At 44.8% G+C, this 18,803-nt stretch overlaps 1 protein-coding gene across 2 annotated transcripts in view; it reads left to right on the top strand.

Annotated features, from left to right (window-relative positions):
* Positions 1–18,803, top strand: part of FSTL4 (follistatin like 4) — a 647,263-nt gene that overhangs the window by 614,526 nt on the left and 13,934 nt on the right. For both annotated transcript variants that reach the window (XM_025388001.1, XM_025388000.1), the window contains exons 9-14: positions 2,597–2,758; positions 3,131–3,265; positions 4,220–4,246; positions 7,567–7,685; positions 11,049–11,198; positions 18,373–18,480. In XM_025388001.1, coding sequence (XP_025243786.1) covers positions 2,597–2,758; positions 3,131–3,265; positions 4,220–4,246; positions 7,567–7,685; positions 11,049–11,198; positions 18,373–18,480 — 701 coding nt within the window. The remainder of the gene's footprint in view (positions 1–2,596; positions 2,759–3,130; positions 3,266–4,219; positions 4,247–7,566; positions 7,686–11,048; positions 11,199–18,372; positions 18,481–18,803) is intronic.

Below are 18,803 nucleotides of genomic sequence, written 5' to 3'. Positions count from 1 at the left end.
TAGGTTGCCTGTTCACTCTGATGGTAGTTGCTTTTGCTGTGCAGAAGCTCTTTAGTTTAATGAGATCCCATTTGTCAATTTTGGCTTTTGCTGCTGTTGCTTTTGGTGTTTTAGACATGAAGTCTTTGCCCATGCCTATGTCCTGAATGGTACTACCTAGGTTTTCCTCTAGGGTTTTTATGGTATTAGGTCTAACATTTAAGTCTCTAATCCATCTTGAATTAATTTTCGTATAAGGAGTAAGGAAAGGATCCAGTTTCAGCTTTCTACTTATGGCTAGCCAATTTTCCCAGCACCATTTATTAAATAGGGAATCCTTTCCCCATTTCTTGTTTCTCTCAGGTTTGTCAAAGATCAGATGGCTGTAGATGTGTGGTATTATTTCTGAGGACTCTGTTGTGTTCCATTGGTCTATATCTCTGTTTTGGTACCAGTACCATGCTGTTTTGGTTACTGTTAAAGTTTCCTTTTAAATGATCCATTTCATTGAGACTTTCACATTTATTACCAATAATTGAATGTTCTCATATATTTTAATCCCCTGTGTTCTTTTTCTATTTTTACATTGATCAAACGTCCCAGGAATTTAGTTGTTTTGTTGGGTTTTACAAACAGCTCTTAGATTTTTTTTTTTTTTGTTTTTTTTGTTTTTTTAACCAGTTCTGCTCTTCAGCTTTCTGGTTGATTCATTCATTTTTGCTTCTGTCTCCACTGATGATTCTTCTAGTTTATTTAAGTTTACTCTGTGGTTGCCAGGCAGGCTTGTAGAAATAGACAGTGATCTAGTAAGAACCCAAGCTTATTAACCCCAGGTCCTGGCCATTCCTACTCTAGAACTCTGGTGGCTCTACCCTACCACCTTCTCCAACCACCCCCCAGACCAGTACTCCAGGTTCTATCTCTGTGTTCCTGAATTCCGACCAAAATTCTATCTATTCAAAGGGAACCCCACTCCTCCCTCTACCCAAGGCAAGGTGTAGGGAAGTTTGTTTCTTTCCTCTTTGAATCAAGCAGGGAAGTTTCTTTCTTTCCTCTTTGGATCAAACAGGGGTCAGAGAAGAGAGCCACACATTTCTGTTGGAAGCAATCCTCCAGATGTGCCTCCGCTGGAGCTCCATGGACCTCCTCCATCCTTAGTGGCCTGACTTGTGACAGGCTTTTCTGCCACTCCCTGGCATTCTCCCCCAGAGCTTAAAACAAAGAAAAACTGAGGCGAGGACTCCGACTTTATTGTTTTGGGTCTCTGTGTGGTTTGGTATTGGGTGCTCTGAGCTCATGTTATTGTCACAGCTCTGGGCCATTGGATGGGATTGTCTCCCTTGGCGGTTGTCCATTTAGCTTTCACCCCTGCCCCCAACTGTGTCCCACAGACAAGAGAAGACTTGAAATTCAGACTGAGTTGATGGAATTATGAGCAGCCCCTGAGGAGTTGTGACAGGAGCTACAGAGTTCATTTCTTACAGTGAGGCAGTGGAGTTTTTCTTTTATCCTCTGCCCACCCCACATGAGTCACAAAAATTCTACCCCACTCAGGTCCCATTGCCTGTTTCTACATAAGTACCAATTTGTTCTATGCTCTGGTCCCAAGAAAAAACAAAAAAAAATCTCAGTTCTAGAGTACTAGATGCTTTCTTTTACTGAACAACAGGGACTTCCAGATGACTCTAGGAAAATGTAGCTGTCCACTTCAAGAAGAATCCATCTCCCCCATCTCCAGGGGCAGTGTGTTTAGTTTAGTTTAGTTTAATATGCAGGTATGTTTACATCTCACAAATCCTTTTTGAAAGTGTGTAAAGTAAAAGGTATAGCTAATGAAGAACCCTCAATTCCACTAAAAATGATACTTATTTCCTGGACGCAAAGCTAGGGGTAGGAGGGAGGACCCTCATTGCTTCTTCCAGGTCCCTCCCCACAGCCACACTGGGTAGGGCCAGAGCTCTGTGGAGGGTGTGGGGCCTTGCCCACCCATGCTTGTCTGGTGAGTGGGCAGGGTCACACCCCCAACCCTGAACTTGACTGCCAGGGCCCATGGCTGAGTCACTTCAAGCTGAGGAGGGCACACCTGGCCTTTCACCCATGTTCCGGGGGTTGAGAAGTGGAGAAATGAAAATGATCCACTGGAAAATGAATGGACTTCCCCAGAACAGAGGCCCTGCCAGTCAGTGCCATAAGTGTTTTGTGATACATTTCCTGCAAGAAATTAACCCCTATCCAATGGCTTTCTGATAACAGAAAGGGAATATATCTAAATTTTATTCATTTTATTCAGAAATAAATTTCAGTGGCTGCTGCTCTTTACATGTAGCAGCTGAACAGCATTAAATATTTGGATGGCCTTCTGATCGTATTTAGAATAATGATGAAAGCCATGAGTCATAGGGTACAAAGTCTGACATGTTTATTGTCTGCAATCCATTTTACAGCCCTTTCTTTTAGAGCTAGAGTTGCTAGACAGGATTATTGTAAGCTGGTTAAACACAGAACTCCAGTCACCTCTTGGGTTCACCCCCTCTGGAGCAGGGTCTCAGGTTGGACCACAGGCCCAAGTCCAGGTCAGGGCCATCTCTTTCTCACCAGCACTGACTCTCACCCACAGTGCCGCCAGTCATCCGCGTCTATCCAGAGAGCCAGGCACAGGAGCCCGGAGTGGTGGCCAGCCTGAGATGCCATGCCGAGGGCATTCCCATGCCCAGAATCACTTGGCTGAAAAACGGCGTGGATGTCTCAACTCAGATGTCTAAACAGCTCTCCCTTTTAGGTAAGAACTGCCCTTGGTAGACATCTATGTGATATTCCCATTCAAATCCAGCTGAGACGCCAGGAATGGAAATGAGAAGTATAATTTGTTTCTAAGTCAGACAGGTTAGGAATGAACAGATGGCTCCCAAATTTCCCTGTTATCTGGGCTCACACAGGTCTTTTTGAGCTTTCTGAGAGCAATAATGAGAAGCTGTCACTCGGGTCCAGCTCACCCTCAGTGCATTTCAGATGTGCCAGCCCTTCCTGGGCATATGATCAGGGCTGCTGGCTGCCCAGGGGCTGGGCAGCCCTAACACTCTCATAGCCCCGTAAAGGAAAGTGAGGGCGTCTCCAGCTGAGCAGTCCACCCTGAGCACTGTTCTTTCTGCAGCCAATGGGAGCGAACTCCACATCAGCAGTGTTCGGTATGAAGACACAGGGGCATACACCTGCATTGCCAAAAATGAAGTGGGCGTGGATGAAGATATCTCCTCGCTCTTCATTGAAGACTCAGCTAGAAAGACCCGTGAGTCGACACTTGCATTTATGCTTCTGAGCTGGCTGAGGGGTGTTGGGTGGCAAAGGAGGGCACCAGTTGACCAGGGCCACAGCTGCCAACCATGAGTCCGTGAAGACAGGGACTTCATATCCCTCTGTGCATAAAGCTGGAATCAGAGGGCACCCAGAGGTGAGCAGGCCTTCCCTGGCAACCTAGACAGCTCTGAAAACAGACAGGGAGACTCCCTGGACAGCAGACAGAGCCCGGGAACACAAGGAAACCCAAATAGTGGAGTCCCAGCTCTGCTTTTTACTTGCTGTATGCCCTGAACCTCTGCCCTTCATCCACAAAATCAGTTACACTATCCGCCCACCAGGTACTGATGTCCCACAGTGGCTCAGAACCTGGCCTATGCACACATGCACACCTTTGGGAGTGTGGTAGCCTTTACGCTAGGGATCCGGCCCATCAGTGTGCTAAGTGTGCTCTCCTCATAACCACTGCTCCCCAGGTTAGGCCTGCAGGTGTGATTTCGTAGACGTGGGTGTTGATCATGGTCAAAGTCTCCAGGCTTAAGCCACTTTCATCAAAGTAGATAATCAGAAGTATTTCACATGGTCATCCTAGGAGAATCCTAGTTGAAAGTCACTTCTCCTGGTGGTAGTCCAGGAAATCTGGGAGAGATGTTGCTTACTCTTGATCATCCATAGAATGTGAGAAATTCCATTAGCTTCTGTGGTCCTGGGGCATGATTTCAAAGATTTACTTAGGAATCAAAAGTGTCTGGAGACCTGAAAGCATTTGTTCATGTCCAGAGCTTCCCCCAAGATACTGTTCCTAGGGCAATGCAGATTCTGTAAGTGATGGACTAGGTACCAGGATCTTCATAAATGGAATCACTACAGTAAAAGTTTGATACTGCTTTCTTCTTTTTCCTTTCCTCCCTCACATTCCTGCTTTCCTCATTCTCTGCTGCTCCAGTTGCAAACATCCTGTGGCGAGAGGAAGGTACCAAGCTTCATTGTTTTGCGTTATGCTTGTGATCATGTGTGTGTGGTTCTGTGATGGGCCATCTTTCCGTGAACTACCATCAGGTTTCCCACAAGCAAAGCAGCCCTACAAGTATGGGAGCAGGAAGTCAGTGTCAAGTTCAAGTGGCATATGCATTGAATCAAATTTAAAATGTACTCATGTCTTTAATGAGAAATTTTTAAATGCAAAGCTTTCATTGAAAGTGGCTTGTAACCTCCGCTGAAGCAGAACAGTTGGCAGGGGTTCCTAGTCGGATGTGGGCCTTAAATTTGTTTCCAGTAGCTGACTGGTGTTGGATTTAGTGCTTTGCTTATCTTGTGTGGTTTAAAAACGACAAAGTTGTCGATCTCTACTAGATAGTCACTGTACCTTAAATATGCTTTGATTAAGGAAATGCAGAGGACAAAAGCTGCCATAATTTCTGCCAATGTATATTTTTAAATGTATAGATTTTCAGAAATATATTTATCAAGCAAATCTTTAGTAAGTTGAGCCATATGAAATTGCCATTTTTGTGCATCATAGTGGTCTAATATTGACAATTTCATATGACTCAAAATATAGTGGGCACGTGTGGGAGCTGGTGGCAGAGCCTGAGTCACTGTGTGGGGTACAGATACGTGCCCAAGTCCCTGTCCCCACAAACAGATAAGAGTCCAGATCCCCTTGTGGCAACTCATTCTCTAGCTCAGTGGGCAGCAGCAAGAGGTACCCTGTGATTGATGGGTTAAGCACAAAATCTCCCTGTTTGAAAACCAAGACATTTCCCATCTCATTTTTTCCTCAAGAACTTCACACGGTGTTACCTGCAGTCTGGCATATGAATGCAGACACATACTCAGAACAATTCCCTGAACGTCAGGCACTAAAGCTGACATGATAAGTCTGGGAACAAAACAAAGGCAGAGCCCAGAAAATGAGGAACTGCTGTCAATAGCAACAGTCGCTGATCACGGCGGTCCCTTAGGCTCTCACGGCTGCTGAACGAGCAGCACCTAGGTTGAGATGCACAGTCACTCAAGTGTTTAAGAGGTAGTGTTTTGCTAAGGGGAGGTTACTACAAAGGGTCTCAAGTTCAGAAGTAGAGACCTGCCAAGAATGCAAGAGGCCCTGTGGGATGTGAAATCAGCTGTAAAGACCCAAGTGCCCACTAAAGACCCACAGCCGCCTTGGGGCACAGGGTTGGTAGGTATATTGAACAATTGAGCAGTGAACAAATTCCATCCTGCCTGGGTAGCTAGATGCTTGTACCCTTCACTCCTGAAAGTCGAGGTCCGGAAATAGGGATAGGGAGCCAAAATGAAGAAGCCAGCAGGCCTCAGGGGACACTTAAGTCTCAATAGGAGAAATGAGATGAGAACAGACAAAAGCAAAAACAGCTCCTTCAGGCCCTGTTAGCAGAAGCTACACTCAGGCAGCTTCCAGGGAGCTGGATCAGGCAGCGGGGTATCCCGTGAAGTCAATTATTTGTTGAATGACTGTTTGTTGAGCCTTATATTCCAGGGCCGACTGTGAGCAAGGCCGAGGCACTGCACTCAGCCCGGCATGTAGCTGTAGCCACAAACCCCATGTGGGCTCTATTATGCTTTCAGTCTTATGTTGGTTCTTCCAGCTACCAATTTTCCAAGCAGCTGTGGGTGGCTGTTCCTGGAGTTTGTGGCTTAGCGGGGACTTTGACCCCCTCTGGCCCCTAGGTTTGAGTGGAAGTAGTTTGCCAGATGAAAGAGGACAGAAGAGAAGTTCCTGTTGTGGGTGAGAGAGATGGGGTCAGAGCAGGTGTGTGCTGGAGTGCTGGCTCCAAACACCAAGATGCTGTGGAGCTAAGACCAGACTCTTGGCAGGAGGTGAGCTTCATCTGGCTTTCGAGAAATAGGCTGCCCAGTGCCCCAGATTCCCCAGGGATTGCTTATGGAGAGCTATGCTGGGTACTCCCTGGTGTTCGCAGCTTCTGAGAGGCTGGCTTCCAGCTGCTTCTGCTGGCAGGAGCCCTCCTGCCCAGAGCCTGACTCAGCACAGACGCTGGAGGCGGCTGCGGGTTATCATAGAGTCAGCCCCTTGTTCAACAGCAAGGACCACCCACATTAATGCCTCTGGGTTGCCAAGGACATAAGGCCCAGAAAACTGCCTGCAGAGTTGTTGGAAAAAAGTAAAACAGTGATTCCTGTGTTATTGTTTTCTAACTCACTAAAAACTTGCCCAGATAGTCCATTAAACCAGCACACCAGTTTTCTCAGCATGCTAAAAAAAAAAAAAAAAAAAAAAAAAAAAAAAAAACTAGAAAAGAGATTTTTCTACATGTTTACCCTAGAATTTATAGAGCTCTTAATGTTCTAGATTTAAAAGAAATGAAGAAAGAAAGGGAAAGGGGAGAGAGAAATGAGGAGACAGAAAAACAGGGAGAAGGAAAGAGGGAAGGAACACTCTAGAGCTTACATCTCTTTTTACCTTGTTTCCCCTTTATAGAGACAGAATGAGGGACAGAGACCAGAAGGCAGGGCCCAGGATCTAGCCCCAGCTCTGGCACAGAGACGGGTGGCCTCAGACAAGCCCCTTTCCCTCCTTGGACTTCAGTTTGTCTTTAAAATAAGGAGGCTGAGCTAACTGGTCCCCAAGGCCCCTTCTCGGCCAGTTTGCTTAGACCCTCTCCCCATACAGCCACAGCCCTGGGCCGGGGTCAGGGCAGGCAGGGGGGCATGACTGGAGTGTAAGCTCTGCTGCCTGGCACGGGCTGCCACAGAGAAACAAGGGTGGCGGGGACGGGGGCAGAAGTCAGAGTAAGCTGTCTGGAAAGAGGGGTTGGCCAGCACAGCCAGGACAAAGTTTGGGCAAAGGGCAGCATTCTTAGGACTCCACATTCCAGGAAGTGACACTGTACATACACGGGTTTAAAAAATCAAATGAAAGCCTTTGCTACTTTGGCATCCACTGAGCCATCCGGATGTGACTAGTATATAATGAACAATCAAGGGAGGCTTTCCCTTTCAGAACAGGAAATGTCAAATGCATGTGAAAGCCAAGGCTTTTATCTGAAAACCTGTGGCCCACCCTAGATGACTTAGGGCAGCTGTACGCAGCCTGTGACATGCTTTACTGATTCATAGTCCTGGGGGCCCTCTCTGCACCCATCCAGCTACGAGCTGGCTGCTCATTCTACCCCACCCTGACCAGGAATTGCATCTCGTGCCTGCACCAGATGCATCCACGTGGCTGGTTTCTTGTGTGTTCAATGCTGCGTGTGACCCTGCCCAGGGGCCGACTGCTTGGAGGGGCATGCCCATTCCATTTGCTCCTCCCAGGCCTCAGCGTGGGAAACATGTTCTATGTCTTCTCCGACGACGGCATCATCGTCATCCATCCTGTGGACTGTGAGATCCAGAGGCACCTCAAACCCACGGAAAAGATTTTCATGAGCTATGTAAGTATCTGTGCCTGGGGTGGCTTCTACATCATACACAGGCAAAATCCTAAAAGTCCATCTTTAACCAGGCATGCCATTTGATTTCTAAAATTCCATTTGCCATATGTGGTGTGGTTTCAAATTTTTTCCCAGGCTAAGAGAGGAATAGAGGAGGCCGAGAATTTACAACTCTCATTCCTTCATCCAGAAGCCACTTCTCTGCACTGAGCCTCAGGTGAGGCCCAGGCGGTACAAATGGGTTCCTGGCCTCCAGAAATTCATAGTCAAATGATGGAGACAGCAATGTGAACAGACAGCTGCCAAACAGGTGTTTTCTCAGTGGCCTTCAGGAAACTAAGGCCAGGTAGAAAATAACAATGGAACATTCAGTGGGCAGAGGCAGGAGAGATGATGCTGATAGCAGATCCAGGAAAGCCCTTCCAGGATAGCCTTAGGAGGCCTGCCCCAGGGCTATAGCCCCACACCAGGCCTCCGTTCCTCTGGCTTGTTTCCCACTTGGCCTTGTGGGATACCCTGAGCTCCTTGAGGATAGGACTATAGTGTTGAAGCCCAAAGGGTCATGTCAAGCCCCCATATGCCTTCCCCTTGAGGATACACACAGTGTGTCCTCAGTTGTACACAATAACTGTGCACAATTCACTCAGTGAATAGTTATGGACTTGGAGCCCATGGAGGAAGTGGGCTTGGCCCAGGCAAGTTCCTAAAGCATTGCTGTGCTGGCTATTGGTTTATCTCAGGCTGTTCCATTTCTCACATTTGTGGCTTTGGGAAAAGCTGTTTTCCAGGCTGTTTAATTTGAGTTAATTATTTTTTAGAAGTGTTATTTCCCATCAATGTTCCTTCCATATATTAATAACAGCTATGAAACCAGTTAGAAAGAGTTCTAGCAATTAGGTTTAAATAATTGCACTCCATCACATTGGCACACATTTCTCATATATTTGTAATAACCTAACCTGTAACTTGGAGGGACTCTCTCAAATCCTAACCGGGATTCAGTTTTCCTGGATAAGAAGCTAGACACAAGACACAGAGGTCCTGAAGGTGTTTCAGGCAACATAAGACTGTGGTGAGCTGGGGAACAATCCCAAAGAACGGTTTTTGCATCTAGAAACTGCTCAAACACCTAACGAGAGTTACAATGGGACAAGCCTCTTCCTGAAGGGCTGGTGAGTAGGAGACTGGTGCATCCCACGTCAGGCCTCTCTGCTGGCTTAGATGTCTACATTTTCCAGAAAGAAGCAGTGTGATGTCACAGATAAGAACATGGGCTTCAGAGTCAGGTAGACCTGGGTTCAAATCCCACCTCTGTAGACTAAGTAGCTTTAGAAAAGTTACCTAGCCTTTCTAAGCCGCAGGTGTCTCATAGGCAAATTGGGGTTATGTAAGGATTAAATATGAGAACAAGAGTAAAAGGAGAGAGACTGGTTTCAATGCTATTGCAGTCACCTAGGAGAGAAATGGGGGTGGCATGAGAGAACTAAGCAGGAGCTGGAGAAGAAGGTTCTGAGATAAAGACAGATCTGGGTGCCATTAGCATGTGAGTGTTGGCCAAATGGGACAGACAAGGGCAGGTACAAGTGATTTGAGATGGGCATTTAGAACAGAACCCTGGGGTCACCAACAGTTCAGGGACAGGCAGACTAACAAGAAACACAAAGAAGATTGAGACAGAGTTGGGCCACAGTCATGAGGAAAACCATGAGACTGTATATCATGTAAGACAAGTGAAAAGAAGGTCCCCTTTTTCACTCATTTATTCTGTCAACAAATACATTTTAAGCACTGACTTTGTGCCAGGCACTGTACTAGGTGCTAATTATACAGCAGTGAACCAAAGACCTGCCCTCAAGGAACTTACAATCTAGCGAAGGAGGAAAGGCTGTGCGCAGCTAGACAAATGAATGCAGAAACTCAAGTGGTAAATGAAAAATGCAGCCGGTAAGAGAGTAAGGGTGGAAGGAGAGCTGAGATAGATGAGGTCAGAGAAGACCTCCCAATAAGGTGACACTAAGCAGAGACCTGAAGGAAATGAGAGAATAAACCCTGTAGATATCTGGGGAAGAATATTCCAAGCAAAAGGAACAGCCAAGGCAAAAGCCCTGGTGCAGGAGAACAGCATGACTGAGGAATGCTGAACATGCCCATGGCGTGGAGTGGGGCGGGAAAGAGAAAAGCAGGAGACCAAACGTACAGGGCCTTGTAGGAAAGACTTGGGATTTTATTCTGAGCAAGAAAGAATGTTACTGGGGGAGAGGGGGAATTGAGAAAGACGAGTCACATGATCTGACTTTCATTTTATAACGATCCCTGTGGCTGCTGTGTCAAGAACAGGTTGGGAGGCTATGGTGGAACCCAGGAGCATATCCAGATGCTATAGCAGTCACCTGAGTGGCAGGTAGCGTGACTTGAGCCAGGGTGATGAAGCAGAAATGGTCAAAGCCTATTTCTGGATATATTGTGAAGGTAAAGCTGAAATGACTTGTGAGACATTGGATGGGGCCTGAGGTTAGAGGCATCAAGGATGGCCTTTCACTAGATTGTAAGGTTTTGGCCTATGGAAGTAAAATAGCACAATTGCCAGGTTTTCAGTAGAATGAGCAAGATTAGGAAGTAAAATTAAGAGTTGATTTTGAACAACCAAGTGGAGCTAGGTAGTTGGTTATTCAAGTCTGGAGTTCGGGGAAGAGGCCTGAGCTAAAGGTATGAATTGGGTATGAATTGTGAGCACATAGACTGTGTTTAAAGCCATAGGTTTCAATGAGAGTAACAAGGGGGTGGATTTTAGAGAAGAAAGAAACAAGAAAGAACCCTGGACATGCTAGCATGTAGAGATCAGCACACTGAGCAGAGTCCAGCAACAGAGGATCAGCCACCAAGGGAGGATGGAGGAGAGGGAACAGAGGGCGAGTCAACACGGGTTTAACGTAGTAAGTAAGGAGTCCATGTTGACCTCTGGGAGAAAATGTCAACTCTGAGGACTAGAGCCAGAGTGTTAAGGAGCATGCGAGAGGTGGGAAGTGGAGAAAGAGTATAGGCAACTCTTTCAGAAGTTTGGCCATGAACAGAAGTTTTTAAAATGAGGATGAGGAGAGGGAGAAGGTAGCATACAGAATAGAAGAACATGGACCTGGAAGCTGCTAACTGAGCGGGTGCAAAAGGAGTTTTAGCCCCCAAAAATTAAAGGAATGTTAAGTGAGAAGTTGGTGATGTGGGAGGGCTTGGGTGCTCTGTTCTATGGATCCAAAGGATTCTGAGAGGGGAAAAAAGGCACAGAGGAGAATCAGGGGAGAGGGTACCTAGAGATGTTGGAGGGAAAGGGCAATTAAGAAGATATATGACAGCCTATCTCTTTTGCAGGAAGAAATCTGTCCTCAAAGAGAAAAAAATGCAACCCAGCCCTGCCAGTGGGCATCTGCAGTCAACGTCCGGAACCGGTACATCTATGTGGCCCAGCCAGCACTGAGCAGAGTCCTTGTGGTTGACATCCGAGCCCAGAAAGTCCTACAGGTACACCTCTCTAATGGAGTGAGGAAAACTTCAAATTCTGGGGCACAGCTTGCCACATTCTTCTTTGCTTTCTGCATACTCCCCAGCTCCTGTGCCAACCAGTCAGACTAAAGGGGGGAAAGATTCATGTGTAATTATTCAATAAGTATTGATTGTCTACTATGTAGGGAAACAGCCATGAATGAGCAATAATGTCCCTAGAATTCATATTCTAGTTGGGAACAGACCATAAATGAGAATTTTAGAGAACTGTAAGTAATAAGGACTATGAAAATCCAGGTTCAAAGCAAAAGAGGAACTGGAAGACTATTTTCAATTGGCCTTCTCCCTCAAGGTGAATGAGATGCCAGGTAGGACTGAGACTCTGATAGCAGGCAGAGTGGTGAGGGGGTAGAGTGGGAGGATGAAGTCAGGCCATGCAAGGGCCCACTCACACAGGGCCTCAGAGGCCAGTCAGGAGCTAGAACAAAGTCCAAAGTGAGGACATTTCAGTGAGAAAGTTGCAGAAGGGCTTTCATCAGGGGATTGATCCAATCTGACTTAGATCTTTAAAGAATCAACCTGGTGGATGTGTTAACAAACAAGGACCGGGTGTGGTGGCTCACACCTATAATCCCAGCACTTTGGGAGGCTGAAGTGGGCGGATCACCTAAGGTCAGGAGTTCGAGACCAGCCTGGCCAAGGTAGGGAAACCCCATCTCTACTAAAACTACAAAAAAAAAAAATAGCCAGGTGTGGTTGCGGGTGCCTGTAATCCCAGCAACTCGGGAGGCTGAGGCAGGAGAATCACTTGAACCTGGGAGGTGGAGGCTGCAGTGAGCCGAGATCACGCCACTGCACTCCAGCCTGGGCAACGGAGCAAGACTCTGTCTCAAAAGAACAGGAAGATGGAGCAGGGATCTGGTCTGGTGTAACCCAGGCAAGAGATGACAACGGCAGTAGGGGTGGTGAGAAATGATTAGTTTCTTGACGTATTTTAACCATGAAGCCTGAAAGACTTTCTGATAGATTCTTTCTGACAGATAATATAAGGCTTGAGAGAAAAAGGATTTAAGTTGTCTTTTAACTTAAGCAACTGTAGAAGGGTGATGCCATTTACAATGTGTGGTAGGCTAAATAATAGCCCCTAAGATGTCCACATCCAAATCTGCAGAACCTATGGATGTCACCTTATATAGCAAAAGGGACTTTGCAGATGTGTTTAAATTAAGGATTTTTAAATGAGATTATCCTGGATTACCTGGATGGGCCCTAACTGCAATCACAAATGTCCTTATAAGAGGGAGGCAAAGAAAAATTTGACTGCATAGATGAAAAAGGTAATGTGAAAACAAACAAGATGCTGAATTGCTGGCTTTGAAGATGGGATGAAGGGGCCAGAAGCCAAGGGATACAAGAAATGCAGCTCTGGAGACTGGAAAAAGGCATGGAACCATATCTCCCCTAGAGCCTCTAGAAGGAGCACTGGTTTCCATTGATTTTGGCTTTCTGGTCTCCAGAACTGTAAGAGATTTGTTTTGAGCCATCAAATCTCTAGTAATTGGTTACTGCAGCAATATGAAACTAATACACTACAATAGAAGAGACTTCGGGCAAGGCAGGGAGCAGATTGGGGGGTGATTTAAGTTTAAAATACTGTTAGATGTGTAAGTAGAGAAGTCAAGTAGCAGTTAGATAAACAGGTCTGGAGTCAAAGGAGAGGCCTAAGCTAGAGATATCGATTTGGGTATTGTCACCATATGAACTGTATTAATCCAGAAAACTGGATGAAATCATCAAGAGGTGGTATAGACAGAGAAGAGGTCAAGGTTGGAGGCCTGAGGTACTCCAAGATTTAAAGATTAGTAAGGAAAGAAGAAACCAACAAAGGAGACCAAGGAGGAGTAATCTGAAAATTAGGAGAAAGAGATATTCTTAAAGCTAAAAGAAGAGTGTGTTTCAAGGGAGAGTTATGCTGTGATGAGCATGTGCATGTTATAAAGACTGAGGACTGACCACTGGATATGGTACCATAGAGTTGTGGATCACCTTGGCAGGAACAGATCGAATGATGGTGGAATGCAAGCCTGCTGGTTAGAATTGTAGGTGAGGAAATGGAGATGGTGAATACAGGCAATCATATGGAAGGGTTTTGCTGTAAAGGTGAGTAAATGTAAGGAAATGAGGCAGTGCCTGGAAGGGAATGCCAAAATAACTTTTTTAAAGTCGATGACATTACAACATTTTATGCTACTGACAATAACTACTCCCACAGTTCTTCTTTCCTGCATCCTCATCCTACATTGACTGTAGGCAGGAGTCAATGAAATCCAAAGCACACAAGTGGAGATCTAGCCCCAGATAAAATCACATTCTTTCATTATAACAGGAGGAAATGGAATATCTTACAAGTACAGGCACAAGTACAAATAGGTGATGCAATGGGTGGTGGTTAGATGAACTTTTTTTTGAGTTGCTTTTTCTCAGTCAAGCCTGGAGGTTTGAAGAGAGAGATAAAAGTTGAACATGAGACTGAATTGGCCAGGCAAATATGATAGGACTGCTGGGCAACAATGAGGGCCCACTTAAGAATTGTGGGTATAAATTTAAAGTGAGACCAGTGAGCAGAGTTGTATGTTTTCAACAATGCTCAGTTTCCCCAGTAAAGGCTTGTTATATGAAGAAAGTTGGAAGTAGCCAGGGTCGTGTTTCTCTTGGCAAATATAATGGGACATGTTGCAGCTGTCTCTGTTATTGATTCCCCTGGCCGGAGAACATACTCTGAATAATTTCAATCCTTTGAGATTTATTGAAGCTTGTTTTATGACTGAGCTTATGATCAATTTTGGTAAATGTTCCATGTGCATTTTAAAAGAATGTGCATTCTGATGTTAGATATGGTATTCTATATATGTGTCAATTATATCTACTTGGTTCATTGTCTTGTTCAGATCTTCTATCCTTGGGGATTTTCTTGTCTGCTTAGTCCATCAGCTGCAGAGAGGTGTATTAACATCTTCCACTATGGTTGTACTTTATTTCTCAAAGTTCTATCCATTTTTGCTTTGAAATTATATCATTTTCCTTTTATTTTTATAAAATATCCCTGTTTATCTCTGGTAATGCTGCTTGCCTGAAAATCTATTGTCTAACACTAGTGTAGCTAAATCAGATTTATTTTAATTAGTGTTCTAATGGTATAATGTTTCCATCTTTTTAACTTTCAACCTTTCTGGGTCATTATACTTAAGGTCCTCTTCTATAAAGCCATGTGTAGTTGAGTTTTATCTAATTTAATCATCTTAGTCTTTTACTTGGAGTATTTGATCCATTTATGTTTAATGTAATTAATTATATTATTGATTTTTATCTACTATGTTACTTTTGTTATTTGACCTACCTGTTTATGTTGCTTTTTTCTCCTTTTTGCTTTCTTGTGGATTTGTCAAACATTTTTATTATTCTGTTGTTGATGATGCACTCTTGTTAACATCGTTATGATTATAACATGCATCACTGCATCAATACAGTCTCATACAAATTGTTACTTAATATCCCCAATAATGCTAGAACCATGAAACACTTCAACTCCTTCCACCCTCCTCCCCCTTACTTTTGCACTGTAGTGGTAATGAATTTTAACTGTATATGTAATTTAACCCCACAGCATATTAATTTATATTCACCCACACATTTGCCATTAATTCCTGAATAGGTCTAACACCAACTTTGCTTGAAGATATGTTGGAAACAGATTCTCACAGTTTTTCTTTTCAAATACCTTTACTTTCTATTTCTCAGGCCAGGTGCGGTGGCTCACGCCTGTAATCCCAGCACTTTGGGAGGCCGGGGCAGGTGGATCACCTGAGGTCAGGAGTTTGAGAGCAGCCTCGCCAACATGGTGAAGCCCATCTCTACTAAAAATACAAAAATTAGCCGGGCATGGTGGTGCAGGCCTGTAATCCCAGCTACTAGGGAGGGTGAGGCAGGAGAATCACTTGAACCTGGGAGGCAGAGATTGCAGTGCCGATATTGCACCAGCCTGGGTGACACAGGGAGGCTCCGTCTCAAAAAAAGAAAAAAAACCAAATATCTTTACTTTCTGTTCTTCACTGAGTATAGAATTTTCACTGAGTACAGAATTCTATGTTGGCAATTCTTTTCTTTCAGCATTTCAAGCTATCGTTTCATTATCTTCAGTTATTTTTGTTGATAAGTCAACTGTCAGTCTTATTTTTACTATTTTAAAGGTGCTGTATCATTTTTCTCTACTTTCCAGATTTTTCTCTGTGGTCTTTAGCAGTTTATCATGTGTGTACATATGGTATTCTTTGTGTTTATTATGATTTGGGATTTACAAAGAATATGTATATTTCTTGAATATGTATATTGATATCTTTCAAAAGATTGAAAAAATGTCAGCCATTATTTTTTCAAATATTCTGCTGCCTCGTTCTCTCTCATTTCTTTAGGAACTCTGTTTAAAAGAAAAGTTAGGCAGGGTGCCGTGGCTCACGCCTGTAATCCCAACACTTTGGGAGGCTGAGGCAGGCGGATCATGAGGTCAGGAAATTGAGACCATCCTGGCTAACACGGTGAAACCCCATCTCTACTAAAAATACAAAAAAAAAAAAATTAGCCAGGCGTGGTGGCAGGCGCCTGTAGTCCCAGCTACTCGGGAGGCTGAGGCAGGAGAATGGCGTGAACCTGGGAGGCAGAGCTTGCAATGAGCCAAGATTGTGCCACTGCACTCCAGCCTGGGCAACAGAGTGAGACTCCGTCCCAGAAAAAAAAGGAAAGAAAAGTTAGGACTTTCCATTGCGTCCCACATGTCTCTTTCTGCTTCAATTTGGGTATGTTCTATCAACCTATCTTCTGTTTCTAATAAAGCTTTTAATGGCAAACACTCTATATAGAAAATTACACTTTCCTCTGCTAGGCAGAGAGAATACAGACTGAGTTGCAGCTTCTGTAGGGCTAGGGCTCAGCCTGCCTCTGATTTGCCCCTAATCCTAGGGATTGTTCGCCAGGATCAGATCTCTTGCCTGCCATAGCCTTGCTGCTCAGTGCATTGAGACTGTAAAAAATTCTGTCCTGAATTTAAATGATTTTTGGTTTAAGTTCTCCAGACTCCTGCTCCATACCACCTCAGAATGAGAGAATGAAATCCAATGGGAGAAGGTTAAGCAGAAAGGAGAGAGAATAGCTAAAGTCCAAACTTGAGGGAAGTTTTCCTATAAAGAGGGAAAACTAACAGGATAGCTGGAAGAGAATGTGTTGTCAAGATGGTATCGTTACTGATGGATTAGGAAGCTTTGGGTAGAGGAAGACAGTGTCAGGTGCCAAAGCCTTTGGTGAATAAAGAGAAGCTGACAGGAACAAATATAGGTAGCTGGAGGCTACAAAGGACTTGGGGTATGTAAAGTCTAGAAAATAAAAACAGCTTCTACTTAAGGCTCGGGAGACAAGGGTTTTTAATTAAAGCAAGATAGTAAAGGGAGACTTCAAAGATGGTGATGAGTGGAGAAGAGATATATTTCAGCAGGGTGGGAAAAATCAGGAGTTCAATTCTGTATACATTAGGTTGAGATCATCAACAGATGAATGAATTCTAGAGTCATCAGAGTATAGGGAGTTATTAGAAGCCATGGCATTCCAGTAAAAGGAGGTAGAGAGAAGACAGTCAAAGATGAAGTCAGAATGAAGAGGAGAAGCCAGGAAGTTGGGAGGCCACCTGATGTAAGGAAGGGTATGTAAGGGTTTAATCATATGGAATCTTACTGAAATGTCAAATAGGATTACAAAATGATCTCTGAATTTGGCATGAATTCAGAAACCTGGTGAAAGTGAGTTAAGGAGAAATGCTTACTTCTTTACAAAAGTTTTGGCCAATGGAGGCAGAGATGATGCAGTTTTTCTCCCCCACATTGGAAAGACTAGAATACTAGAATATGGGTGGGTGAAATAAAACAAAGTATAAGTTATGGTGGCTGAGGTGGGGAGGAGGAAAAGATCGTTGAAACCAAGAAGGAACTAAGAAAGGAGGGCTTTGGATGAATCTTCCACATGGATTGAAGGCACCAAAGTTAGTGACCAAGTAAATGGTAGAGAGGAAGACAGTGAGCAAAGGGAGTGACTAGAATGTTGACCAGTGACAAGAATAAGAGCGGGGGGCCATAGTCTGGTGACATGAGCATTATAGAACAGAGTTTTTGAGCTTATACTCTATATTATAAGAAGTAGAAAACAGCTTTCATTTGACGGAGCCACAGGAGAAACTATATCATCAGGGGATAGCAGTACTGCAGTTAAAAAAGAGCACATCTGCTGATGCTATACTCTGAGTCCCAGAGGCACCAGTCAAAGGCTGTGCAAGATAGAAACTGCCCAGAATAGAACAAAGATAGAGAGGGATGATAATGGATGATCCCAAAGTCCACCTCAGATGACCTAGGAGGAAGGGCCAACTCACCAGAATCTAGGCCACACAGTAGTCTAGGGAAGGATGCTGAGGGTCCAAGACTTTCAGGAAGAGTGAAGGAACCCTGGAGCTGGTTCGTGAGTGAAAAACTTAGCCTCTGTGTTCAGACTTTTGCCATGTTGGTCTAGGTCCCTTTCAGTAAAACATGCAGGAAAATAAGGAACATTATTGACAACTAATTTTATGCTTCTGGGCTGGGTGCAGTGGCTCACACCTGTAATCCGAGCACTTTGGGAGGCCAAGGGGGTTGGGTCACCTGAGATCGGGAGTTCAAGACCAGCCTGACCAACATGGAGAAATCCTGTCTCTACTAAGAATACAAAATTAGCAGGGTATGGTGGTGCATGCCTATAATCCCAGCTACTTGGGAGGCTGAGGCAGGAGAATCATTTGAGCCTGGGAGGCGGAGGTTGCAGTGAGCCAAGATTGCACCATTGCACCCCAGCCTGGGCAACAAGAACAAAACTCCATCTCAAAAAAAAGGAAAAAGAAGTGTGTGTGTGTGTGTGTGTGTGTGTGTGTGTGTGTGTATCTCCAAGAGAAAAGCCAGAGGGGAAGCTTCTGCCCTGTGTTCCCAAATGGCACCATTGGCAAGGCTCCTAGACTGGCTTTCCCCTCACCCAGGAGTGATGCCCATGCATACAATGCCCAGAAATGACCATCATGTCAGCTTTCACAACAATGATGACCAACTTGTCACTATTTTTTTTCAAGTCCATAGGTGTGGACCCTCTGCCGGCTAAGCTGGCCTATGACAAGTCACATGACCAAGTGTGGGTCCTGAGCTGGGGGGACGTGCACAAGTCTCAGCCAAGTCTCCAGGTATGTTGAGCACATGGAGGCTGATACCCACACTCCAGAGAAAAGAACTCTCTCCCTATAAAATAAGTATCTCCTGCTTCCCCAGGTGGCTAATTACATTTGTCCAAAATATATCCATAAAGGCTCAAGGAGAGAGTAGGAAACAGCCTCAGGCCAATGCCCCTCACAGGCAATTGAAGACAGCAATAATGATGATGAATAGGATTCTGACATCACAACAATCAGAACGTGGCACCCAATCCCCATCCAGCCCCACAATCCTGCCTCTCTTGAGCCAATAGTTCCTGGGTCCCAACAGAATGGGGCTCTGTGGTCTAGAAGGG

Source organism: Theropithecus gelada, chromosome 6, assembly GCF_003255815.1.
Source record: "Theropithecus gelada isolate Dixy chromosome 6, Tgel_1.0, whole genome shotgun sequence".
NCBI lineage: Eukaryota > Metazoa > Chordata > Mammalia > Primates > Cercopithecidae > Theropithecus > Theropithecus gelada.
Note: the sequence above shows the minus strand (reverse complement) of the source record. Positions and strands in the feature narration are given on the sequence as shown.